Genomic DNA, 27,674 nt, shown 5'->3' on the forward strand with positions numbered 1-27,674 from the left:
GTTTTTTTTAAATGAATATTTACATTGTAGATTGTCACTGAAGGCATCAAAACTATTCATTCATTTTTTTTCATTTCATTTATTTATTTATTTCAGGCAATGACATGAAAAAAAGTACAAATTTCACAACACATAATAATATAAATTAATATAGTGCAAAAGGTAATGTATAGTATGTAATGCATGATTGTCCAGTTTTGCCTGAAAGGGAGTGGGAAGAAGATAATTTATTTAATCCCACCCCCAGTTCTCCATTCAGTGATTATTCATGTGAGTTTCACTCTTACTTTGTTCAAAGATTATAATACAGATGTTGTATCATAGTGGCATTACCACAGGTAACAATAAGTATTACACTGTAACAATAATTAACTATGAATGAACACATGTGGAGTTGTGTACTTAACAAAAAAAGGTGAAATAACTGAAAACATGTTCATCAAGAGAATGCCAAGAGTGTGCAAAGCAGTAATCAGAGCAAAGGGTGGCTATTTTGAAGAAACTAGAATACAAAACATGTTTTCAGTTATTTCACCTTTTTTTTTGTTAAGTACATAACTCCACATGTGTTCATTCATAGTTCTGATGCCTTCAGTGACAATCTACAATGTAAATCAGAATCAGGGGTGTCCAAACTTTTTACACTGAGGGCCGCACACGGAAAAATTTAAGCACGCGGGGGCCATTTTGATATTTTTCATTTTCAAACCATAACAAAATATATGGATTTTTTTTTTTTTAACCTTTAGGGCTCCCGGGGACCATAAAGGGTCTCAGTCATTAAAACGTAAAAAATAAGTAAAATTATTAATATCATTTTTTATTTAACGCTTATAGTAAATCTTTATATCAACTTCAGGTTGATAAAAAGTAAAAAAAAAAAAAAAAAAAGGTTTTATTTATTTTATGCCTTTTCTGTCAAAGACAACTATGTTTTTTATAGTAAAACTGGAAATATGCAGTATTTAGTCATTAGAGCTCTAAAAGATCAATAATGCAGGACACCGTTGATTTTAATTATTTAATATTTTTGAGTAATCACAGTGAAAATGTTAATAAAAATCCCACTAAATATATTTGGGATCCAAAAGGTCCCCCACTCATAAAGTGATACATTTTTATTATTTTTTTTTTTAACTTTCAACACTTACGTTACGAGATCAACTTCAGATATATCTGTCGATTTTACGTTTGAACTATTATTTTGTTTGTTTTTATACTCTTTTGTCAAAGAAAACTTTGATGTTTTTATATGGCAACCACACAATATATGCAATATTTTTTCCACATAAAACATTTTAAAGTGACATTTTTGAAGTAATTGGAGTCTTTAATAGGTCAATAATTCATTATAACATAGATTTTTTGTCTTGTTTTTTGAGCAATGGCAAAAAAAAGATAAATAAAGAAAGACAAAAGAAAAAAAAACAGCCTGCATGGCAGCTTTGTGTCAATATTGCAACTTTTTCTCGTTAGATTTCACCTCATTCCACTTTTTTAATTTTTTTTTTTTAATTTTTGCACTACAATCAATTTTGCAATTTTTTGCAGAATGTGTGGCGGGCTGGTAAACAATTAGCTGCGGGCCGCGAATGGCCCCCGGGCCACACTTTGGACACCCCTGATGTAAATAGTCGTGAAAATAAAGAAAATGCATTGAACGAGGAGAAGGTGTGTCCTAACTTTGGGTCTGTACTGTATATGTAGTTATAGGCTCACACAAGTTCTGTAAATAGTTTAAATTTGGAGCATAGCATCATAGTTTTCACAGCTTTTTGGTTGCTAGAGGTTGATAGTGTTTTAAAGTAAAGTTCAAGCTGTTTTTTAAAGGCACAAAAAACAGGTTGGGTATTGAGAAACTTACATTTATGAATATAAAACTTATCCAATAGTATACTGAGGCTGCAGAGGTAAAATCATTTTTACATTTTTTTCTCATACTGTGTAAATCCAAATAGCCACTGAGCACAAATTTGTCATGAATATTGTCCAAGATGAAAAGACAGATGCCTTGCCGTAGTGATCGAGCGCTTTCACAAGTCCAAAAGAGGTGGTAAACAGTCTCTGGATGCATGGTGCATAAGGTGCAGCTCACATCAATGTCCTTCTTGTATCTAACCATCACAGTCTTTACAGGGTAATAACCATGAATGATTTTGAAAGAAATCTCTTTGACTTTGTTCGTAAGTAGGAAGAGACCATGTTTTCACCCAGCAGACGTCCTTCACCCTTGTGTGGTGTTCGGGTCTGTGGGACCCGTTTTCATTTTTTATTAAAAGAAAAACGATACAATTAATTACTTTTTCAAACTGAGACTCACTGACTTTGGCTCATTTTCTGTGAAGAACATATATCAGAATACTGTATTTTTCGAAAGTATAAGTCGCACCGGCCGAAAATGCATAATAAAGAAGGAAAAAAACATATATAAGTCGCACTGGAGTATAAGTCGCATTTTTTGGGGAAATGTATTTGATAAAACCCAACACCAAGAATAGACATTTGAAAGGCAATTTAAAATAAATAAAGAATAGTGAACAACAGGCTGAATAAGTGTACGTTATATGAGGCATAAATAACCAACTGAGAACGTGCCTGGAATGTTAACGTAACATATTATGGTAAGAGTCATTCAAATAACTATAACATATAGAACATGCTATATGTTTACCAAACAATCTGTCACTCCTAATCGCTAAATCCCATGAAATCTTACACGTCTAGTCTCTTACGTGAATGAGCTAAATAATATTATTTGATATTTTACGGTAATGTGTTAATAATTTCACACATAAGTCGCTCCTGAGTATAAGTCGCACCCCCGGCCAAACTATGAAAAAAACTGCGACTTATAGTCCAAAAAATACGGTACATATTTAATGACCACACACCATACACCCCCCCGACACATTTCTAGATGTCTGTGTCCACTGGACCCGGGGCTAATAGAAGTGTGGAAATTGATGTTCTGTGTACCACACACACACACACACACACACACACACACACACACACACACACACACACACACACACACACACACACACACACACACACACACACACACACACACACACACACACACACAGCAGGCCTAGACAGGAGGAGTACAGAGTGTAGGTACACAGAACATCAGAGGGTCAAATGTGCGAGAAAATGAGAGCAGACAGTGTTGACAAACAATGTTGCAACCTTGTGTGGGAACCGCAGGTGCAGAAACACAAAAGAAGAATCCCTGTGGGATGCAGAAACTGGCAGAGAAATTTTCCGTGCAACGTTCATATTGTTGTTACTCAGCCAGGGTTTGTGGGTCTGATGGACCTGTTGCATTTTGTGGCTTTTAATGCCTCACAATCAAACACTTTTATGTTAAAATACTGAACAGATGTTTATTGGGATAAGGTAAACATCTGTTCAGTATTTTAACATAAAAGTGTTTCCACTTGGCGTCGTGGACCCTGAAGTTGAGTGGGAGGAAAAAAAGAACAATTCTGTGATGTGGGCGGGGCTTGAGTCTTGGGTGGCGGAGCATGAAACTTGGGTGGCTTGGATTGCCAGGATCTGATCTTCAAAAACATGTTCTGATACTGTCTTATCTTGGAGATAGAGTCTTTTGTTGGGGGCGGATGACAAAAAAAAGGTTCAGAAGAAAAAAAAAAATCCTGGTCCGTGACGTCATCCGCAGGCGGCGGCGTGACGTCATCCTGGAGCAGCCGGGCTGGCAGCAGCCTGTTTCCACCCGGAGGAGGAGGAGCTTGCGGGAACGACGCATCCTGTCCGCTCGGAGAAGCCTTTCCTGAGGGCTTTCGTCTTCGCCGACTGTTCCGGCACTGGGGTGACGCGACAACTTCCTCGGGCCACACGGAGCTGATCAGGATCATTTTGCCGCTAGGACCCCACATAAGATCCCGATCCTCCATGGCACTTAACGCCTCCCACCTTCCTTCCTCCATGTCGTTTGCGGGAAAACTTTTTGCTGGCGACATTCTGTCATGGCGTGGACTATGATGCAGCTTACTGCGAGGAGTGTTTTCCCACATACTTGCCAACCTTGAGACCTCCAATATCGGGAGGTGGGGAGTAGGGGGGGCTTGGTCGGGGGGTGGGGGTCGGGGGTCGGGGGGCGGGGGGCGTGGTTATTTACAGCTAGAATTCAGCATCTCGGGTATTTCATATATATATATATATATATATATATATATATATATATATATATATATATATATATATATATATATATATATATATATATATATATATATATATATATATATATATATATATATATGTATGAAATTAGATGGCAGTATTGTCCTGTTTAACTTCTCCGTTCATGATGAGTATATCATTTCGGCCACCGTGTTCAATGGAGAAGTCTGTTCTACATATTTACAGGCAACATACACTTTCCCCTTCGAACTGTCCTGGATGAACTGAAATTCTTCTTTCCATTCGTTTGAATTCGTTAGGCAAGCTGTTTATATTGTGGGAAAGCGGACGTGAGAACAGGCTGTCCCCACTCAGTCTCAGGTCCGCATTGAGCTGGAGGGGGCGTGGCCTCCGGCTCCGGCTGAATACCGGGAGTTTGTCGGGAGAAAATCTCTGCCGGGAGGTTGTCGGGAGAGGCGCTGAATACCGGGATTCTCCCGCTAAAAACGGGAGGGTTGGCAAGTATGTTTTCCCATGATGCAAACTGACTTGACCGGATATCGGAAGAAGGTAGGAACATGATACTGAACTACTGAACAGATGTTAAAAATCTGTTCAGTATTTTAACATAAAAGTGTTTGATTGTGAGGCATTAAAAGCCACAAAATACAACGGGTCCATCAGACCCACAAACGCTGGCCGAGTAACAACAATATGAACATTACACAAGGGTTAATCCAGAACACAATTACATAGGAGACAGACACATAATCGTTTTGGAATAAACTGCTGATTTTTCTGTTAATTTTCTGATTAAAACAGAGTTTCCCCACAAGAGTGTCAAGTGGATCTTTCACATTTGTTACAGCAGAAAGAGGAAATGAATAACCCCTGTACAACATAACACCTGTTGGAATGGCATCAAATACAATGGGGAATTGTTTGGGAGTCACAGGGACCTTAAAATGGTTGAGAAATGATTAAATAAAAAGTTTACCTTCCTTATTGAAGAGCCGACTCACCAAAAATAACCAATTGTTGAGGAAAAGTGATTTCCTTTTCTAACACATATCTCTGTTGTTCCAAAAGAAGTATTTTGTTGGTGATAAAGTGTGCTTATAGAGAAGAGACCATGCCAGAAGGGCCTGTTTGTGGAAGTTTGAAAGAGAAACCGGAATTCTATCAATGTTGCAGTTACACAATAACAGCAATTTTAGGCCTCCATGCAAGATTAGAAAATACATGATGAGAAATGAAGTTCCAAATTGAGGTAGGGCAGGGGTCGGCAACCCGCGGCTCTAGAGCCGCATGCGGCTCTTTAGCGCCGCCCTAGTGGCTCTCGGGAGCTTTTTAAAAAATGTATGAAAAATGGAAAAAGATGAGGGGAAAAAAATATATTTTTGGTTTTAAAATGGTTTTCTGTAGGAGGAAAAACATGACACAAACCTCCCTAATTGTTATAAATCACACTGTTTATATTAAACATGCTTCACTGATTCGAGTATTTGGTGAGAGCCGTTTTGTCCTACTAATTGTGGCGGTCCTTGAACTCACCCTAGTTTGTATACATGTATAACTATCTCCGACTTTCTAGGACGTGTTTTATGCCACTTCTTTTTCTGTCTCATTTTGTCCACCAAACTTTTAAGGTTGTGCATGAAAGGTGAGTTTTGTTGATGTTATTGACTTGTGTGGAGTGCTAATCAGACATATTTGGTCACTGCATGACTGCAAGCTAACCGATGCTAACATGCTATTTAGGCTAGCTATATGTACATATTGCATCATTATGCCTCATTAGTAGGTATATTTGAGGTCATTTAGTTTCCTTTAAGTCCTCTTAATTCAATGTATATCTCATGACACGTACACTATCTGTATGTGATATGGCTTTTAATTTTTTGCGGCTCCAGACAGATTTGTTTTTGTATTTTTGGTCCAATATGGCTCTTTCAACATTTTGGGTTGCCGACCCCTGAGGTAGGGTCTTTCAAATAGTGTCTTATCCAATTAATCTTGAAGGTGTTGTTTAGTGTAGTAAAATTGAGAAAATCTAGACCACCCTTACTGTAATTGTTCATTAGAACAGATTTCGTAATACAATGAATTATGTTTTTCCAAATAAAGTCAACAAGTATTTTGTCAATAGTCTTACAAATTATTTGGGTTACTTCTAAAGAAATAGTCGCATATGTAAGCCAAGAGATACCTTCTGCTTTGGAGAGTAATGTTCTGCCTTTTAAGGATAAATCTCTCTGCAGCCATTGGTTAAACCTTTTCTTGTTTTTTTCTACAATTGGAGTAAAAGTTCAAAACCGATCGAGAACTCTGATTTACAGAAACAATTTTCCCTAGGTAATTAATACTCTCCTTAATTGGAATTTTACCTATAAACAGCATTTCACATCTGTTCACAGCCATTAGTTCTCACTTATTCACATTCAAATGGAGACCAGAAGCCAAAGAGAAAACACAAATCACGTCCAAGGCAAGAGGAATTTGAGAAGAGTCCTTCAAAAAGAGTGTTGTGTCAGTTGGCTGATAGTTATTTCTCTCTCTAATATGGAGGTCCCTTTTTAAATGACTAGTTTTTATATGAACAGATAACAATTAGGTGGTAATTAAAAAGTTGACCTTCCTTATTGAAGAGCCGACTCACCAAAAATAACCAATTGTTGAGGAAAAGGGATTTCCTTTTCTAACATATATCTCCGTTGTTCCAAAATAAGTATTTTGTTGGTGATAAAGTGTGCTTATAGAGAAGAGACCATGCCAGAGGGCCTGTTTGTGGAAGTTTGAAAGAGAAACAGGAATCCTATCAATATCGTAGTTACACAATAACAAAAATTTTAGGCCTCCAAGGTTAGAAAATACAAGATGAGAAATGAAGTTCCAAATTGAGGTAGGATCTTTGAAACAGCGTCTTATCCATTTAATCTTGAAGGTGTTTAGTGTAGTAAAATTGAGAAAGTTTAGACCACCCTTACTATAATTGTTCATTAGAACGGATTTCGTAATACAATGAATTATGTTTTTCCAAATAAAGTCAACAAGTATTTTGTCAATAGTCTTACAAATGTACGGTAATAGATAGATATGATGTAAATAGATATGGAGAACTAGGACAACTTTGCCGTATCCCACATGTACCAGTTTTTAACTTTATTGAGCTATTACCATTGCAGTACAAAGTCTTGATTGTTTTGCGGAAAAAAGTGCCGAAGCCAAATTTGTCAAGTGTCTTGAAGATAAATCCATGTTCGATCGAATCAAAGGCTTTGTAGAAGTCCAAGAAAAGAGGGAAGCCTTCATCATTAATGACCTCTGGGTAATCCAGTATGTCAAGTACAAGCCTGATATAATTCCATATGTGCCTCCCTCTCATAAATCCTGACTGTGTCTCGTCAATTATGTCACCCAGAACCAGTTTTAAACGTTTAGCAAAAGTAATAGCTACAATCTTATAGTCATTATTTAGAAGGCGAATTGGACGCCAATTATCAATGAAAAGCAAATCTTTGTTTGGTTTGGTGTGAGGGTAATGAGGCCTTGTGTTAAAGTTGGAGGAAGGACACCTTTATCAATACTTTCACAGAATACTTCTCGTAAAAAGGGAGCTAGCTCCTCTGAAAATATTTGATAGAATTCAGATGTAATACCATCCACTCCAGGAGATTTGTTATATTTTAAGCTATTAATTGATTCCACTACATCCTTGAGACAGATTGGACGGTCACAGAATTCTTGGTCAGCTGTGCTGATTGATTTAGTTTCAGTTAAGGCATCCATCAACGAAACAGCATCACTTTCACGGTATTGACTATTGTATGTTTGTTTGTAAAATTGAGAACAATGATTTGCAGCCTGTTTTGCATCACTGCAAACCATATTGTTTATTTTCAGTTGACCAATGGTGTTATTTGGACTCTCATGAAGGCCGAGTGCCAACAAACTATGACAAATCAAAGCAGACAAACCCTAAAATACATTTTGCCAATCATATTCAACCTGGAAGTGTTAGGCCCGATCATTATGACGATTTGAGAAAGAAACGCCCCTTTTATAAACGCAATCTTTTTCCTCCAAAAAACTTTATTTTAATAACAGTGGATTACAGATATTTAAGAATTCCAATAATAATAGTGTTTCCATATAATAACAAAAGGTAACACATAAACATTAAGGAGTAACAAATAACATACACACAAAATATAATAAAATAAAAAATACAAAAATAAAATAAGAATCATGACATGTACAAGGAATAACAATACAATAAAATTAGATGAAACTATCAGGCTATACATTTATATTTTATTTGATAGTGGTCGTTTTTACAATTTGTTTTAGAAGGTGGGAGTTGTAAATTTTTTTAGTTCAGAATAACACAAACAACAAATTTACCTTTAAAATTCTACAACTCTTGATTAACATTACAATGTAAAATATAACCATTTATTTTTTCCTCTCAAAAATTGTATGGTAAATACTAAACAGAATAAATGAAACTTCAGTCCAAAACAACTGGGAGAAGGGACAGTAAAAATGTTTTTTTTTTTACAAAAAATGGGTAATTTATTATAAGGTCAGGCGAGGGTCCATTCTAACACCCAGATTAGTGACTGAGGATGAGAGGTGAATGTCGTGGCCGGAGAAGGTGATGCTGGTGATGGTGTATGACTGAGTCTGATGTGGGGTGCCGACCCGGCTGCACCAAATGATAATATAAATACATTTAATAAAGTCAAAATACAAATAAGGCAACAAGAGAAGTATCCTGCACTTCTCTTTTGTCAAGTAAATCTGAACAGCCGATATGGGCATCTACATCTACTGTATGATTTGCCTGAGAAGCTGCGAAGGACATTATTAAAAAAAAATAAAAAAATAAAAAATGATGTGGGGTGCCGACCAGAATGGCTTCGGTTTTGGAGCTGTTTAGTTGAAGAAAATTAGGCTAGACTACAGCAACGCACTTCTTGTCGGGATCCCCAGCAAGAACATCCAGAAGCTGCAATACATACAAAATAGTGCTGCTAGGATCCTGATGAAAGTGCGGAAATATAACCACATCACACCAATTTTCAAATACCTTCACTGGCTTCCTGTTCCACTCAGGATTGAATACAAAGTCTCCCTACTAACCCACCAGTGCCTCCATGGAAATGCCCCCCTCTACCTCAAAGAACTACTCACCCCCAAATCCTCCACATGACACCTCCGCTCCGGACAGGCTAACCTCCGAGGACAAAGCTACGAACTATGGGAGACTGGGCTTTCTGCTCCGCCGCTCCCTGACCACCTGAGGGAACCACAGACTGTGGATGCTTTTAAAAAAGGCTTAAAAACCCTTCTTTAAAAAAAAACCTTTTTATAGATACATGCATACTAGTTCTAGCTATTAGGCTGTTCTAGTTTTTATTTTTTGTTATCTTTTTATTATTATTATTATTATTATTATCAATACACTGTAGCAGTTTGAGGTTGTTTGCTCAATGTAAAGTGCTTTTTACAAATAAAATCTATTATTATTATTATTTTGTAGTGGGACAAAACGTGCATTCTGGAGGAATATCTTGTAAGAATTTGGCAAAATAAGAGTTACATGGGTAAAAATTATGAATTATTTTGACGTGTACTTCTTTAGTTTAGTTTCCTGAAATGCAACAGCCTTTGGTGGACCACTTTTATCTAAAATTTCTTAAGTGTTTATTTTTACATTTTTGATTCAAGACGTTTCTTCCAGCTATCATTAAGCCTGCTAAACAGGCTAATAAATAAAACACAAGGTGATTTAAAAAAAAACACAATCTTGTCGCTGCTTTTATTTGCTCACTTCCGGGCTGACGTCATTATCCTACGACTCTAATGCTGTTCAAACGTGAACTGAACGAGAGGGAGTGGAAGACGAGCTGTTTGTCCGCTGCGGTAACAAAATGACCGTGTGTCACTTCTTTCTCCAGGGACGTTGTCGGTATGGCAATTCATGCTGGAACGAACACCCGGGAGGTGGTGGTGGTGGTGGTGGTGGTGGAGGAGGAAGAGGATACAACGGCCCCTCGTCCCCGCCGCAGTCCAGAGGGGGTGGAGGTGAGATATTCCATGTTTTTTTTAACGTAAAAACCACCAATAGCTCGGCGTTTTTATGGTCAGTCTATATTTTGGTCGTTGATATGTTTGTTTCATGGATGGGAATTGAAAAACTGGAAACGATTGGTTTATCTGAATTTAGGTTTGAAATACAAAAAACACCACTGAAAAACAAAGCATTATTCTTCGTTTTCGTTTCAAAAAGCAATATAAAAACAAGTTGGGTTTTCACTTAATGGTTCATAGGAGAATAATGAAAATTATCAGTCCAAAGAAACAAAAAACCTGATATGTCGTTTTTAAAAAAAAATATCGGAACCGGAAGTTGATATTTAATCAGAATTGAATGTTGTCTGTCTATCTGTGTTGGCCCTGCGATGAGGTGGCAACTTGTCCAGGGTGTACCCCGCCTTCCGCCCAAATGCAGCTGAGATAGGCTCCAGCACCCCCGCGGTCCCGAAACGGACAAGCGGTAGAAAATGGATGGATGGATCATTATATTAATGAAACGAAAACCTAATGACCACAAAAAATACACTGACCTTTTTTATGCTGGTCATGTCAATTGTACTTTATTTTGTAGCCCTAAACAAGATGTTGTTAAATATTCAATTTCTAATCAATACTTTGCACTTGGCCGAAATTCATTTACCACATTGAGGCCCGAAAGTAATTAAAAGCAGCAAACAAGGGCTAATTGTATTACTTTTGGCGACCAAAGTAGATTTGGTTATGAGTGCGTGCATACAAGACACAAATAACAAAAATACCATTCAAGTTTGTTCATGTTTCTATATTAGGAATAGGAAATAATGTATTATTAAAATCTACAAGTTGCATACATTTTGGTATTTACTATTAATACTGTAATCACGTATGAACAACAGACAGACAACATTGACTGGTTTGACAATCACTATTCAGTTCAGTCCAATATTTGTTAATATTCAAGATAATGTCCTAAGTTTGTATGAAAATGTAAAACAAATAGGTTGATAGGTCCAAAGAGAACAAAGTGTTTACTGACTATTTAGGACTGCTATGACGCGTCTGCATCAATTGAAAAAGTAAATAAAACACTAAAAAAAACCAAATGTTTATCTTTAGGGTTAAGCTTCAGCTACAATATAAACTTAAATAGTATGGCCTCTGGAAAAAATTGAATTATATAGTAGTACATATTGTATCCATGGTATAATCCCTAATAGTTTTATTGTATCCGTGAGACAGTTCACTATATTAAAGTGGAACAAGCAACTGAAGTGACCAGTCGCCATAATCATGTCCCCCCATAGGGCTGAGCGAAATGGCTGAAAACTGTGTCACGATATAAGCGTTTTTTGTATCGGTTGATATCTGTAATTATTGATATTTTATGACCTATCGAAAAAAAGGACCACAAATAGAACTTATGAAATGTAAACATCTGTAATTAAAATGATTATAATGCCCTCAGCTATCAGGACGGAAAAGAAATGTCAACACAAGGATGGTAAACACTCCAACAATGTAAACAAATAGTGAAACCACATTGAGCACCTAACAATCTCCTAAAATGAAGGAATATGTAAGAAATGCTTGATAAATGGTCAGAAAATAGTGCAAAGTGTGAAAATGTAAACATAGAAATCTGAGAGGAACTATTTTCTGCAGGGCCAGAAAGTTACAGCTGTGCTCTAAAGGGTGGGCACGGCTAAAGTGGTGTGGTATTTGCGGTTTTGGTAGGGACGAGCGCCTTGCATCATTTACAGACCACATTGGTCTGACTACGGTGCCTTTGAAAGAATCCAAAAAAATTCCTGTAAACGTCTCTTTGCCGTGAGGGTTCTCCTGAGTCCGAGAGATCTCAGTTTGAATACAGTCTCTTTTGTTTTGACACAACAGTCTGGATTGCTTTTCAGCAGTCTGTTTTAGGCGTGTGTCGCTCGCTTTCTCTCCAGCTCCGACTCCGTGTCTCGTTCCGGCTGCTGCTAATAAAGGCGACAGGTGATTAGATAACAAGGCCCACCTGGGCCATCTACTCACCCGTCGCTGTCTTCGAGGCCGGTCCTTGCACACCCCGTTCCGCGGCAGGCCCGCAGGCCACGCCCCCATCCACAGTGCCATTCTGTCCTGGTGACTTTTCCTCTTTTGTCCACAATTTCTTTATTTTCATTTTCTCTTCTCACTCCATGCAAAGAATCAATCGCCACACAACCAAACTTGACAGTTGAAACTGTTACCTGATTGGCTGTTAGTGTGATCAGTGATCACTTCCTGCGTCGCTCGGTTACCAGAGAGCGAGTGCCTTCCATACTTCCGCTTTCTTCAGACGATATAGAAACACATTTTTTTATTGATATCTATTACGTCAGGACAGAAGTTATCCGATGGTAGGTCCAGAACCACGCTCCTCATACATTGAAAAGAACCAACTGAAGCATTTGCAAGGAAAAACTCCCTGGAACAGAACCCAGGCTGCCCGGGCCAGTTTGATAAGATGCTCCAATGTCACTTCTGTGTGTTTCAGGCTTTGGGAACAAGGTTTGGGTGAATCCGGCTCAACAAAAAGGAGGCTTCAGCCAGCAGGCGTCCTCCCGTGGGACTGATCAGTGGGGCGGGAGAGGACACGACGAGAAGAACTTCTCTTCGCACAACAGGTTCTCCACACTCGCTGACCACAATGACTATGAGCGGGGAGGAAGAGGAAAAGGAGGACCAAGTGAAGAAGATGATGAGCAAAAAGTGTGAGTTATCAATTGCCTCATCGTAGGGCTGGGCGATATGGATGAAAAAGTATATCATTATATTTTTACTTCAACTGGATATTCGATATATATCTCAATATATTTTCCGGTGAAATTATTTATATAAAGATATTCATTTTTGAGGGATATTCAGTGAAATTGAAGTGAATGACAAGTGTACTGTAAACAGTCAGTGGCACTTTTATTAACCCAGTTAGTAAAGATGGGTATTAACAGCACAGAAAAGAAACCGTTTAAGTAGCACAGAATTACATAACAGAAATAAAATAGAAAAACAAAGAATGTATAAATAAAATAGAAACATATTCTTTTAGGGCTGGGCGATATGGCCTTTTATTAATATCTCGATATTTTTAGGCCATGTCACGATACAAGATATATATCTCGATATTTTGCCTTAGCCTTGAATGAACACTTGATGCATATAATCACAGCAGTATGATGATTCTATGTGTCTACATTAAAACATTCTTCTTCATACTGTATTAATATATGCTCATTTTAAACTTTCATGCAGAGAGGGAAATCACAACTAAGTCAATTGACTAAAACTGTATTTATTAAACAGTTATTAAGCAGTGGCACAAACATTCATGTAATTTCAAAACAGAAAGTGCAAGATTGTCAGAGACATTTTAAAACAAGCTATTATTGCACTTTTGTGAATGATGTCACTAAGATGACATATCAAAACAACACTAAATTAAAGTGCACATTTTGTACAGAACGCCACTACAATAGTTAAAAACAAATAAAGTGCACTTTTGTGCATGATGTCACACAAGATATTTCAATAAGTGTCAAATAAAAATGAGCTGCATAATAGGAAATCAAATAGTGTATGTCCTTCGCTATGTGGTAGGTTCCTGCGGACGTTATCTCCTTCTGTTGTTGACGAGTTTTTTTCATACGGTGTTGATCTGGAAATAGTTGCTTCGGCATTTTGTTGGTGTGGCACCGAACGGAGATGTTGACATGTGGAGTTTCAAGCACTTCTTATTCTGTAGCGGGTGACTTTTCAAATGATGCTACATTAGCAGTGCTGCTACTTTTTGTAGCAACGCTTTTGCCGCATAATTGTTCAACATCTTCCCGCTTGAAGCCAAACCACCGCAGTGTTTCCCACACATTCATTTATTTGTGGCGGCCCGCCACAAAAGAATTACGTCCGCCACAAATAAAAAATAAAAATAATATTTTTTTTTTTATTTTTTATTTTTTGTCCTGTCCAGCTTCTCAGGCAAATCATATAGTTGATGTAGATGCCCATATAGGCTGTTCAGATTTACTTTACAAAAGAGAAGTGTAGGATACTTCTCTTGTTGCCTTATTTGTATTTGACCACTACAGTTTTCTGTTTATTTGTTACTGACTGTGGCAGGACACCTCTGCCTCTGTTTCACTTTATGTTGCTGGTAAATAATATGGTTGTAGTAGTAGGCTAAAGTTAAATTATTTAGTATGCACTAATTAAAGGGGCAGAGCTTTAAGAGACATTTTAGCTTTTATATTTTATAACATATATTTTTTGTAAGAACCACAATTAATAAATATATTTCAGTGAATAACTTATTGTTCAAATCTGTATATAAATATGTACATAAAGTGTTGTAATTATATTGTAAAATGGATGGATGGGTGGACGTTTAAAACAAAACTGTTATTATTAATTAATAAGTATACATTTTTTAAGCCTTTTTAGAGAAAATCATATCATTGTAGTAAATTATGCAAATTACTCGATGATGTCATGGTGACCACGCCCATAGCCACGCCGCCACAGGTATCTTGGTAGTTTATGGGAAACACTGCACCGCCAGACGATGGATCCTGTGCTGTTTTTCTTGGTAATTAATTCTTCCTCCATTTGTTACCAGATTCGCACCACTCCGCTAGCATCACAGCTAACGTTACCATGTCGCTACCTCTCTGCTCCGCGGGAGCGTGTGACGTTGCACGTATGTGACGTATGTGACGTATGTAAGAAGGTGCACTTGTTTTATGTCTCTGTGAGAAGCAGAGACAAGAAAGAGTGAGAAAAGCCTGTAATGTAATGCCCGCAGCTAAAAGCAACTGCGTGAGAACGTATACTCGAATATCACGATATAGTCATTTTCTATATCGCACAGAGACAAACCCGCGATATATCGAGTATATTCGATATATCGCCCAGCCCTAGGTCAGCGCCAAGTAAGTGATGCGACTTAGTTTTGCGACTATGATCTTGTTTGTTTCAAAATGATTAAACTATTCAATGTCAAAACATAAAGAGTAGAAATAATGAACAAAATGTCAACTACTGTGTTGTTGTAAAACACCAATGAAAATGAAATGTAGCATTCAGACAGGCAATGCTGTAGCAAAAGTCATCACATGTCTGCCACAATCATGTGTGTTCTTAAATGTGAATTCCACGTCTTCCATGTTGAAAGCAGTTTTGATTTGGGCTTACATGGTAAACAACTCAAATGTTGGCCATTGTTTTATCAAGGCGCATGCATTTGTGCAAATGTGGCCAAGTAGACGCATTGTGGGTTTCCTGGACGTCGCCTACGTCGCTAAAAGAAAAATCGTCGTCAATTGGGATGTCTGTTGTGATTTTCCCTTCCTGGTTCCATGACCTGCCCTATGTTGCCGCTGATTGGCCTAATCTCAACCAATCGTGACTCATCATAGTAAACAACCAACCAATCATGGATGTTCTTATACGTGCAAGCACATCTTGGAAGGAGGAAGGGGAAGGGTTTAGTAGCCGGTGGAGGGGAGCGGAGGAGTACAAGGAACACAACAAATAAGCGGTGTTTGGTCATTTTAACGTGAAATGAATGATATCGATATTACGATATTTTCTTAATTCATATCTTGTTTCAAAATATATCGATATATCTTACAAAGTCGATATATTGCCCAGCCCTAGGTTGCACGCGCGACAGTATGTGATGTATGTAACAAGGTGCGCTTGTTTATGTCTCTGTGAGAAGGAGAGACAAGAAAAAGTGAGAAAAAGCCTGTAGTGTAATGCCCGCAGCTAAAAGCAACTGCGTGAGAATGTATACTCAAATACTCACAAAATAGTCATTTTCTACATCACACAGAGACAAACCTGCGATACATGGAGTATATTCGATGTATCGCCCAGCCCTACCTCAACGACCTTTCACACAACAATCAAACTTTGTTTTTAAAGCGCTTTTCCTGCGTAGGCAAGTTGCAACTGCACACCAACACTACTCACAGTAACAACACATAGCACTGACGAGTGAATATATTTTTAAATGTTTGTAAAAATATGAATAAAAAATGAATAAAAACATAAAATAGTGAGACTAATAGTAGTAATAATAGCAATAAATACAATAATTTATTCATTTACAGACATAATTTTGACATCAATTATTGTTTGTTTTGTTAATATCAGAGTCAGTTCTGCAAAAAGGGTAATCCCTAGAAGCGCACAGTTTATGGACAGGGACCCACAGTTAAATTATACATCATACAATACACAAAATAAAGTACAATACAATTCATTTCAAAACCTACCCACCAAATAAACCATTTACAATTTCATACCAACCTACTAACAGGTTGACATTTGTAAAGAAGGAATCTTTAAATCCACCAAATCAGTCTCAAATTTGATTAAAAAGTTGCATCTTGAAGATCTGCGATAATCTCATCATACATACGGAGGTCAATACCAAAATGATGCGACTAATGTGAAATCCTCAGCCACGAGAGGTGTGTTAAATATACTAAACATAACGTAGCAATACATTTAGCTGAAAACACTTTTAAAAAATGTTCAAAGAATGTGATTTTTTTTTATAAAGCTATCAATCTCATTCCAGATCATCTACAGGCTATACTAAAACTTGTAGACTTTAGATGACCATTTTTCCTCTTGATAAAAGTTTACTTCCGGTGTTATGTCTATGAGAAGGAGTGGTCACAGAAATGAGCTGGCAGAGTCTAGAATGTAATCCCTATACTTCGTTATACATAATACAAGCACTGTGGAATCTGTCGCACTCAGTAAGCTTCAGAAGATTGTACCCATGTAAAAGAGGATCTGAGGGAGCATTAAAGTTTGCCCATGATATAACACATATGACTTTCTTCTGAAGAATTTCCTATTTTTGAAGATAACTAGGATACGTCTTACACCATACGACTTTGCAGTAGTTTTTATGTGGTTCTAATAGAGTCCGATACAGAACTAGGAGAGCTTTAAGAGTAAAATGAAGTGTCAGGGATGTTTAGGATAAACACACTTTGAACACAAACGTCATGCTAAAATGTCCTCATCATATTTTTTACCACAAACGAGTATTTCTAAGAGCCAATAATTGTGTCGGAACATCAAGTGTTTCAAGCAAATAATATTTGAAATAACTTACAGTTGATGTCTTTGATGTAACAATATAAACATCAGTCTGGAAAATGTTATTTCTCAGAAAAGTAAACCAACAATATCCCTTTTAATATTGTAAATACCTCACAAACTGATATTTGGATACGCTGGTTTAAAATATAATTTCAGTATTAGGTGGCGACTCGTCCAGCACTGCCTTCCGCCCGAGTGCAGCTGGAATAGGCTCCTGCCCCCGCAACATCGATGGAGAGACAAGCGGTTGAAAAATAGATGGATAAATTGAGGATGTATCAAGTAGCTTTTTAGTTTACTCGTATTTCCCGCGGTGAACATTTTTTGGGGGGTGTTTTCCCGGCGTGCAATGCGATGAGACTGCGTTGCCCTGGAAACGCTCAAAACGAAAGTGGCACGCTTCGCTTTGCAGAAGGCAGACTTTCTTACCCCAGCCAGAGAGGTTATGTTTTGTCCTGGGCTTGTTTGTCTGGTTTGCTAGCAGCACAACTCATCCAGTTATGGACAGATTGAATGCCCAAAATAACTATCCATGTTATCCACGACGAGTACGAACACACTTCACTTCCTGCTTACAGTGTTCTACGCCTCCACCTTGCCGATCCTGCGCTGCGCAGAGGATTCTGGGAGTTGGAGTTTACTTACAGATCCCGCCAATGCTAAAATGCCAGAATAAAACCACACTCACCAAGTTTTTGTTTGATACCATGACACTTCACGGTACCATTGAGAAGACTTTGAAGCCAAAATACTGCAGTATTTATAATATTGTTTTATTCCTATGCATTAGTAACCTTACTCTTGTTTTTAATCATATTCAATAATTAAATCTAACCTAAAACATGAGAGCATGTTAATCACAAAGATTATAATTTATTTAACACACAAACTTTAGGATTAGGTCAGGCTGATTAGAAAAGTTAGTGCTTACCAAATATATTGTATAAGAAGTGAAAATAGATTTGCGTACAATTATGTTGTTAAAATACCGTATTTTCCGCACTATAAGGCGCACCTAAAAACCTTCAATTTTCTCAAAAGCTGACAGTGCGCCTTATATATGGACCAATATTGAGCCACAACAGGTCTCGCAACTACGGTAAGCAGCCGTCGACTTCATTTCCCCCCGTAGAAGAAGTAGCGCGCGCTGCATGCTGGGATATATGAGGAAGGCAGGAATTGTCACTGAACTGCTAGACAACAGCAGCGACACTGACTCGATTATTCGCCCAACTGTTTAATTCGGACACTGAAGAAGAAGAATTCCAGGGATTCTTAATAAAGTGAGCTTTACATATTTATTTTGTGTGTTGTGTGACATTAACGTTTGAGCAACGTTGAGTTTTTGATATATGGTTATTGCTTCGCACTATTTTGAGTGTTACTATATTGTGATTGCACTAACGTTTGATTTACCGTAAAAGTATCAGACTTTTTTTACGTGTTTATTGAATCGAGGAAAAGTTTCCCTCCACTATGTGATATAAATGTTGCACTACATATTATACCTTGCTGTTGTTAAAAGATAAACGAAATACCACGTCACTGACTTTACCTCGGGGAAAATAATAAAACAGCTGTTTATTCATTTTGGGAGTGAACGGAGTTGTCAGAACGCTGGTTTGTAATCTATTAATAAAGTTTGACTGACCTATCTGACTGTTTTGTTGACATTCCCTTTAGCGCAGCTCCATCTAATGGATGCATAACGTAACCCCAGCCTCTACTGTAGCGTCTATTCCAGTGTTTTTCAACCACTGTGCCGCGGCACACTAGTGTGCCGTGAGATACAGTCTGGTGTGCCGTGGGAGATTGTCTTAATTTCACCTATTTGGGTTAAAAATATTGTTTGCAAACCAGTAATTATAGTCTGCAAATTATGTGTTGTTGTTGAGTGTCGGCGCTGTCCAGAGCTCGGCAGAGTAAGTAGGTGGCAGCCGGTGCTAATTGCTTTGTAGGTGTCGGAAACAGCGGGAGGCATAGTGCAGGTAAAATTGTGTCTAATGCTTAAACCAAAAAATAAACAAAAGGGGAGTGCCCCTAAGAGAAGGCATGGAAGCTTAGGGAAGGCTATGCAGAACGAAACTAAAACTGAACTGGCTACAAAGTAAACAAAAACAGAATGCTGGACGACAGCAAAGACTTACTGTGGAGCAAAGACGGCGTCCACAGTGTACAACCGAACATGACGTGACAATCAACAATGTCAACCACAAAGAAGGATAAAAACAACTGAAATCTACTTGATTGCTAAAACAAAGTAGATGCGGGAAATATCGCTCAAAAGGAAGACGTGAAACTGCTACAGAGAAATACCAAAAAAAGAGAAAAAGCCACCAAAATAGGAGCGCAAGACAAGAACTAAAACACTACACAGGAAAATAGCAAAAAACTCAAAATAAGTCATGTTGTGATGTGACAGGTGGTGACAGTACACCTACTTTGAGACAAGAGCTATAGTGATGCATGCTTGGTTATGCTTTAAAGTCATATCCAACAATTGCGACAACGACTTTCTACTGTCAACTGAGTTTCGTTTTTTAATGATTTCTGCTGGTGGTGTGCCCCCGGATTTTTTCAACGCAAAAAATGTGCCTTGGCTCAAAAAAGGTTGAAAAACACTGGTCTATTCTATGCGCCTTATAATGCGGTGCGCCTTATATATGAACACAGTTTTAAATTGGGCCATTCATTGAAGGTGCGCCTTATAGTGCGGAAAATACGGTAAACTTAATTTAATGTTTCTTAACGAAACTGTCCATAAAATTCAAGTGCAAATGAAAATACAGTTTCACCACGTGTGTCCTAATTTCTGTGCTGAAGAAGCTTACCTATGACTTTAGCGCCCAACTTCCTCTGTTTATTGATATTGTCATTACTGCCACAAGTGGTGGAAAAGTGTATTACAGCTGAGTATTGTCTCAGCTTGTATGGACCACAGCTGAGACACATACTTTTTGGCGGCCCTCTAGAGGTCGCTCGCTGCCCAACAAAGTTCTTTAGATGATTAAAAAAAAACAAAAAACTATTTGTAACATTTTTATGGATGGGTGTTGGTTTAAAATCTTGTGATTTTGGTAAAAGTTTCTCTTTCTGGCCTTTAGGACCTATAACCAAACTCTAATGTCCTAGTTGAGCTGTAGGAAATTCCCTGCCATCCATGACTTCATGTTAAAGTGTGTGTGTGTATATACACACATACATACACACACCCTAACCTTGAACCTTTTCATCGCCTTTGTCATTTCAGGGAGATCATACAGAGCGACATGGCGGTTTGGGAGAGCTCAGGCCAGTGGGGCTTCTCGTGTTACAGCGCCTCCAAGGCGTCACTATCTGGTCGGTATCAAACTTCCACAACATGTGTGTGAGCACGAGGGTTGCAAAGGGGTGGAAAGTTTCCAGTAACTTTCCGGAAATTTACCACGGGAAGTTAAGCTCGGGAAGTTTGGAAATGTTGACCATTTTTTGATTATTCAAAGTTGGACACCGTACATCTTATTCTGTAGAATAAGATGAGAAGCTTGTAAAACAGTAATGCAATGCCACACACAAATATAAATAGTCAGCTAAACAATTGGAGTAGTCTTTAAAAATATTTCACTGATGGACAAACGAAAAGAAATAGGCTAGATGAATAAATGAACAACAACTAAAACTTACATTCTTGTACGACAACAGGTTGGCTTTTGATTTAGTATTTGCTAGTTGAACTTTACAGATCACAAAAAAGGTAAATTCGAATCACTAACATTATTAGCATAAATTAATGGGATTTAACATAGAGAAAATTAGCATCACGGCTAACGGAGAAATATTTTCGGTTCACTATGAGACTGGTGGTACATAAACCTAGCTAGCTAGAGATATTGGCCCCAAAATCATTTAACAAGTACAGGAACAGCTAGATAGCTTGAGTGGAAGTCTGCTGGAGTAGTCTACAGTCATACAGTAACAAGCAATTACACCTCTATGAAACTTAAATACCATAGATCAAATATATTTACTAGGGATGTCCGATAATGGCTTTTTTGCCGATATCCGATATTCCGATATTGTCCAACTCTTAATTACCGATACCAATATATACAGTCGTGGAATTAACACATTATTATGCCTAATTTGGACAACCAGGTATGGTGAAGATAAGGTCCTTTTTAAAAAAATTAATAAAATAAAATAAGATAAATAAATTAAAAACATTTTCTTGAATAAAAAAGAAAGTAAAACAATATAAAAACAGTTACATAGAAACTAGTAATTAATGAAAATGAGTAAAATTAACTGTTAAAGGTTAGTACTATTAGTGGACCAGCAGCACGCACAATCATGTGTATCCCTGCAGACTGTATTGATATATATTGATATATAATGTAGGAACCAGAATATTAATAACAGAAAGAAACAACCCTTTTGTGTGAATGAGAGTGAATGAGTGTAAATGGGGGAGGGAGGTTTTTTGGGTTGGTGCACTAATTGTAAGTGTATCTTGTGTTTTTTATGTTGATTTATTAAAAAAAAAACACTTAAAAAAACCCCCGATACCGATTAAAAAAAAAACCCGATACCGATAATTTCCAATTTTACATTTTAAAGCATTTATCGGCCGATAATATCAGCAGGCCGATATTATCGGACATCTCTAATATTTACCCCAGTAATATCATCAAAACTTACCTGACTGGATGAAATTCTTTGGGCTCAAATACTAGTGCGGCCTGAATAGCCCTGCTGTAGTGTGTAGCATGCTGGGAATTATTTGTGCATGTGATGGAGGAATGCACAGTGCAGGGTTGAAATTCAACTGACTTTGCATTAAATCAAGTTGTTTAGCTAATAATCATGCTGCAAGATCTAGCATGTTGCATTCAATGTTTATTCCCATTAATTCCCGTTAATTCCCATGGAAAGTTTCCAACTTTGAGTATTCCCGGAATTTTGCAACCCTAGTTAGCACTACGCCATGTGATTTTCTTTTGTTTCTGTCCACTTTAGGCTTTGCAGACCTTTCTCCAGAGGAGCTGAGGCTTGAGTATTACTCCTCCAAAGGATCAGGAGACCTGAAGAGTTATGTAAGTCTTCCAGGGCTGTTGGAGTCTTGAATCGGTGTGAAAGGTGCTTCATGTTTGTCCCTGGTCCGCGTCTTTAGCTCAATGGAATCAATCAGTTGCTCAGCCAGTGGAGAAACCGAGTCCAGGAGCTGAAGATAATGAATCCATCGACTCGCGCAGCTTTGGTGAGTCACTCATATTGCCTGTGCGTACATTTATTTGTTTGATGCAATAACTCAGTGATATTTTTGCAGCTTGCAGAACTAAAAAATCCAGCGCCTCAAGCGTCGGCAAATGGATTCGGCTCAGCACCAACTGGATTCGGGTCCTCTGCCTTAAATTTTGGTAGTAAAGGTAACGATTCATGGTCTGCTTTTTAAAGTACCCATAGCGTCCAGATGACTTCTCTAACAAGTTGTCTTTGTGTAATTTTTGCTCCTGAAAATTAATCTGGCAGTCATTCCCATAATATCAGTTACCGTATTTATCTGATTTTATTCGCCGCACCCACTAAATTTTAGAAGAAAAATATTTTTCCATGTATTGGCTGCATCGGACTATAAGCCGCAGATATATACGTTGTGAAATTACTTATTTACACAGAAATATTTTGTAAATGTTAATTTACACACCTTAATTGTTTCCAAACGGTGTCTGTAACAGGGCAGTAAAAAAGCTGATCAAACAAAACAGAAGTCTTCGTCATGGACCCACTAGCTGCGCAAGCTAGCTCTCCAATCAGCTAAACAGATTCAATAACTCCAAAATGACGTTTTGTTAAATTTACTGAGGAATTTGTGAAACTGAAACAATACAAAAAGAATGCCGTTGTAAGTTAATAATACTAACACAGACACTTGTAAACCTGTGAGCATTTTAGCTATTGCTAACGATACTAGCTTGATTACATTTGATAGCACGTACACACATGCACGAAAACACTCCTACAGACATCACACATGGGACGCTTTAGTCAGTAAGAATTGTTTTAGTTACATTGTACAACTTGGAGTGATGAATAAAGAATAATTTCGAGCAAAAACACTGTGGACGGTTTTACTTCCGGTTCGAGGCATCAAAACAGGAAGTACATTTTCAACCCGCAGCACCCGCAGGTTGTAAACATGTCCAAAAGATGGCACCGTAGCAAAAACAATTACGCACCATTTCAGTGTCTCTGCTTGGGTTTAATGAAAACGATTGAACACAAAACACTATGGCCGTCAGCGAAGGAAAAATCCATAAATTAGCTGCACCGTTTTATAAGCGGCAGGGTTCAGAGTATGAAAAAAGTAGCGGCATATAGTCCAGAATTTGCGGTAGTGTTTGAGTAATGTGAAGATGACTAACTGTACTTGGAACACCCCCTTTTCATCGCCAGACTCCATGGCGTGACCTCATCCATAGACGGTGTGTAAAAAACCACATAGAAGTATTGTTTTCATCACTTCTTTGCATGTTGATAGGGTCAAAATTACGAGCAAAAAATGTATTTCAAACAATCACTTCCCTGCTCTTCCACACACTTCATAGCCTGTGTTTCCTGTGCTCTTGCAGCATTACCTCAAGCATCTTAAGGAAAACCTCAGCAGAAGAGGACACAAAATAGAATACTAGTGGCTTACCTTCTTTTTCTCTCATTTTTGAGCGTCTGTTCTGCTCTTTTCTCAATTTTTCCGCACGTTCTGACTCAGTCTTTTTCCCATCAAGGGTGCGCCTGATTTTCAGGATCACACATGGCTTAAGCCTCTTCCATTTTTTCAATCCATTCTTCCTTGAATGCAAACTACACTTTTCTCGCTTGGTCCGTCCTATTTGGAGCGGAGAGGTCCACAACGAGGAAAAAAGTGCCAGTATTGTCAGGGACCCTTTTAAGGCTGGGTTCCGGAAAGCTTATGAATAAATGATTCCCACAGGAAGTGACATCAAGTGTAGTGAAACGCAGTACAGGCAATGTTAATATAGGATAGGAGAGACTTTATTCATCCCATAATGGGGATATTCATTGGTATGCAAAATAAAACAAGTTAAGCATCAATATAGTATTTGTTTTCATTTTTTGTTGAAATCCTGTGCTTTTTGAGGTTATAAGGAACTCTTCAAGAATAGACAAGTTTGTACATTTGCATTTCCTAAAAAAAGTCGCAAAAATCACAAAGAAAAAAACACCTGTAAAAGACAGAAAAATGCATAAAATAAGTGTGAAACAATTCAATTTTTTTTTAGATTTATGTAATTTAAGAAAATTGTGTGTTTTTACAAGAATAAGGTAATTTAAAAATACTTTGGTAATGTAATCTTATGAGAATAAGGCCTACTGAAATCCACTACTACCGACCACGCAGTCTGATAGTTTATATATCAATTATGAAATCTTAACATTGCAACACATGCCAATACGGCCGGGTTAGATTACTAAAGTGCAGTTTTAAATTTTGCGCGAAATATCCTGCTGAAAACGTCTTGGTATGATGACGCCTGCGCGTGACGTCACGGATTGTAGAGGACATTTTGGGACAGCATTGTGGCCAGCTATTAAGTCGCCTGTTTTCATCGCAAAATTCCACAGTATCTGGACATCTGTGTTGGTGAATCTTTTGCAATTTGTTCAATGAACAATGGAGACGGCAAAGAAGAAAGCTGTAGGTGGGAAGCGGTGTATTTCGGCCGGCTGCAGCAACACAAACACAGCCGATGTTTCATTGTTTACATTCCCGAAAGATGACAGTCAAGCTTTACCATTGGCCTGTGGAGAACTGGGACAACAGAGACTCTTACCAGGAGGACTTTGAGTTGGATACGCAGACGCGGTACGAAGAGTACGCAGCTGCGGCTTCCAAACATTTGATCGCTTGCCCGTACGTGCGTGCCGCTATGTGCATGTCACGTACGTAACTTTGGGGAAATATATGTGCTGTATGAACTTTGGGGAGGTGAACGGTACTTTGGGCTGTGGGATTGAGTGTGTTGTGCGGGTGTTTGATTTGTATTGGCGGGTTATATGGACGGGAGGGGGGAGGTGTTTGTTATGTGGGATTAATTTGTGGCATATTAAATATAAGCCTGGTTGTGTTGTGGCTAATAGAGTATATATATGTCTTGTGTTTATTTACTGTTTTAATCATTCCCAGCTGAATATCAGGTCCCACCCGCCTCTCACAGCATCTTCCCTATCTGAATCGCTTCCACTGCCCTTTAGTCCTTCACTCTCACTTCCCTCATCCACAAATCTTTCATCCTCGCTCAAATTAATGGGGAAATCGTCGCTTTCTCGATCCGAATCGCTCTCGCTGCTGGTGGCCATGATTGTAAACAATGTGCAGATGTGAGGAGCTCCACAACCTGTGACGTCACGCTACTTCCGGTACAGGCAAGGCTTTTTTTATCGGCGACCAAAAGTTGCGAACTTTATCGTCGATGTTCTCTACTAAATCCTTTCAGCAAAAATATGGCAATATCGTGAAATGATCAAGTATGACACATAGAATGGACCTGCTATCCCCGTTTAAATAAGAACATCGCATTTCAGTAGGCCTTTAAAATTGTATACAATGAATTTCAGGCATAAAATCAGGGTATGTGCCATTAATTTGACAAACGTACAACTTTAAGTTATCGAAGAAAAAAAGTTTAAATTTCGCGAGAATAGAAATTATTTTATTTTGTGTAAATAAAGCTGTAGAATGAAATCATTCAGGGAAAAAAACAATTGTTTAGGTATTTATACGTATAATATTGACATGTTTTTTTTAACTAAAATGTGTATTTTTTTGATGTATTAAAAAGTAACATAATACAGACGAGTCGTGGTTATTAAAAAATAAGTATCTTAACTTTCTGAAAAAGCTGCCGCCAATTCAACAATCACGAAAAAAGATCACAAAATCATGAATAATGTTAATAATGTCTTGCATACATTTTTGGATGGAAGTTGTATGTTTTTTCTGATTGAGGAGTTTTCATGTATAAATGTGTCATTTCTGTTCTTTCAGGGTTCGGGGCACCAGCAGCCCAGGCCAGTACCTTCAGTTTCACATCTCCAACGGCCGCAGCACCCTCTCCTGGTTTCGGCATTGCCATCCCGGCTCCGACGCAACCTCCCTCTGGGTTCGGCTCCTCCTTCACCGCAGTTTCTGCTGCCCCGGCGGCGTCGTCCTTCTCCTTCGCTTGCCCGTCCGGCAACAAACCCGCAGCTTCGTCTTCAGAATTCGCCTCGGCCGGCGGTTTCAGCTTCTCCTCCTCCGCCGCCACCACTGACAACAAGGCGGCGTTTGGAGGCGGTTTCGGGTCCGGCGCGCCCGCGGGAAACTTGTTCGGACAGACGCGGGCCGCCCCAGCAGCAGCCGGAGCCTCGGACGGACTGTTCTCCCCCGAGAGCGAGCTGACCCAGGAGGAACTGGGCCAGTTCAAGGCTCAGAGGTTCACTCTGGGCCAGGTCCCTCTGAAGCCGCCTCCCGCTACAATGCTTCAGGTTTGATGCCATCATGAATTATTCATGCAGCTATTTAAAAAAAAGTCCACTTTAATGATGAAAAATAGCAAGACACACAAACAGACTCTAAATTTATGCACATCTTTTTGCATATTTTTTAGTGTTCTTTTTAAATCCCAAAATAATTCATATTATGTCCAAATTTAAGCCTTTCACGTCCAAAAACAAGAAGAAAAAGTATTTTTTTTAAATCCCAACTTTTCAAGTCTCAGCAGTTAACATCTTTTAATAGTAAATAAGTTAATTACTGCAAAATAGGCCACATTTTCCCCCCATTTAAAAATGATTCCTATCTTGAATGTTTAGGCCTCATTTGAGCCTTTTTTGCACTATTCTAAAAGATTTTGGAAGCTTCTAGGATGGTTTTGCACCTAAACATCTATAAAATAATAACAGTAGATACAGTAGTTGGCCTGTGTTGAAATGTGACAATTTAACACCTAGCACGACCACAAGGAGGTGTCATACAATAATTTTAAGTTTGGCTCACTGTTTGCTATATTGTCTGTATTTTTTTAAGGAAACATGTAATGTATATTTTGCTAACACCGATCATATGCTCACATTGTGCAGTGTACATATATTTTTTTTTAGAAAACTCAAGTAAAGCAGTGTGCCACTATTTTATATTCTCATGTCATTTGTTATAAATGTATCATTGTTTGTGCAGCATGAGTAGTAGAGTATTTACATTTACCCTCCAATTTAATTAAGTCAACCAGCCTTGTGATAGTGTATTTTATTATAATAAAAATAGGCAA

General features: G+C 38.2%; 1 protein-coding gene across 1 annotated transcript; it reads left to right on the forward strand.

Annotated features, from left to right (window-relative positions):
• Positions 1 to 10,000: 10,000 nt before the first annotated feature.
• On the forward strand, positions 10,001 to 27,535 carry LOC133635557 (nucleoporin NUP42-like). Its single transcript, XM_062028764.1, has 7 exons — positions 10,001 to 10,239; positions 12,749 to 12,965; positions 20,621 to 20,709; positions 22,366 to 22,442; positions 22,520 to 22,606; positions 22,676 to 22,775; positions 26,414 to 27,535. Exons 1-7 carry the CDS (start codon positions 10,086 to 10,088, stop codon positions 26,896 to 26,898), a joined length of 1,209 nt encoding a protein of 402 aa, XP_061884748.1. The 5' UTR covers positions 10,001 to 10,085; the 3' UTR covers positions 26,899 to 27,535.
• Positions 27,536 to 27,674: the final 139 nt, after the last annotated feature.

The sequence above is a fragment of the Entelurus aequoreus genome, linkage group LG20, assembly GCF_033978785.1.
Source record: "Entelurus aequoreus isolate RoL-2023_Sb linkage group LG20, RoL_Eaeq_v1.1, whole genome shotgun sequence".
In the NCBI taxonomy this organism is placed as follows: Eukaryota; Metazoa; Chordata; class Actinopteri; order Syngnathiformes; family Syngnathidae; genus Entelurus; species Entelurus aequoreus.

Coding starts and splice junctions, on each gene's coding strand:
- LOC133635557 (XM_062028764.1), top strand. CDS start 10,086: ATGACCGTGTGTCACTTCTTTCTCCAGGGACGTTGTCGGTATGGCAAT. Junction 10,240..12,748: donor GCAGTCCAGAGGGGGTGGAG/GTGAGATATTCC, acceptor TGTGTGTTTCAG/GCTTTGGGAACAAGGTTTGG. Junction 22,443..22,519: donor CAGGAGACCTGAAGAGTTAT/GTAAGTCTTCCA, acceptor CCGCGTCTTTAG/CTCAATGGAATCAATCAGTT.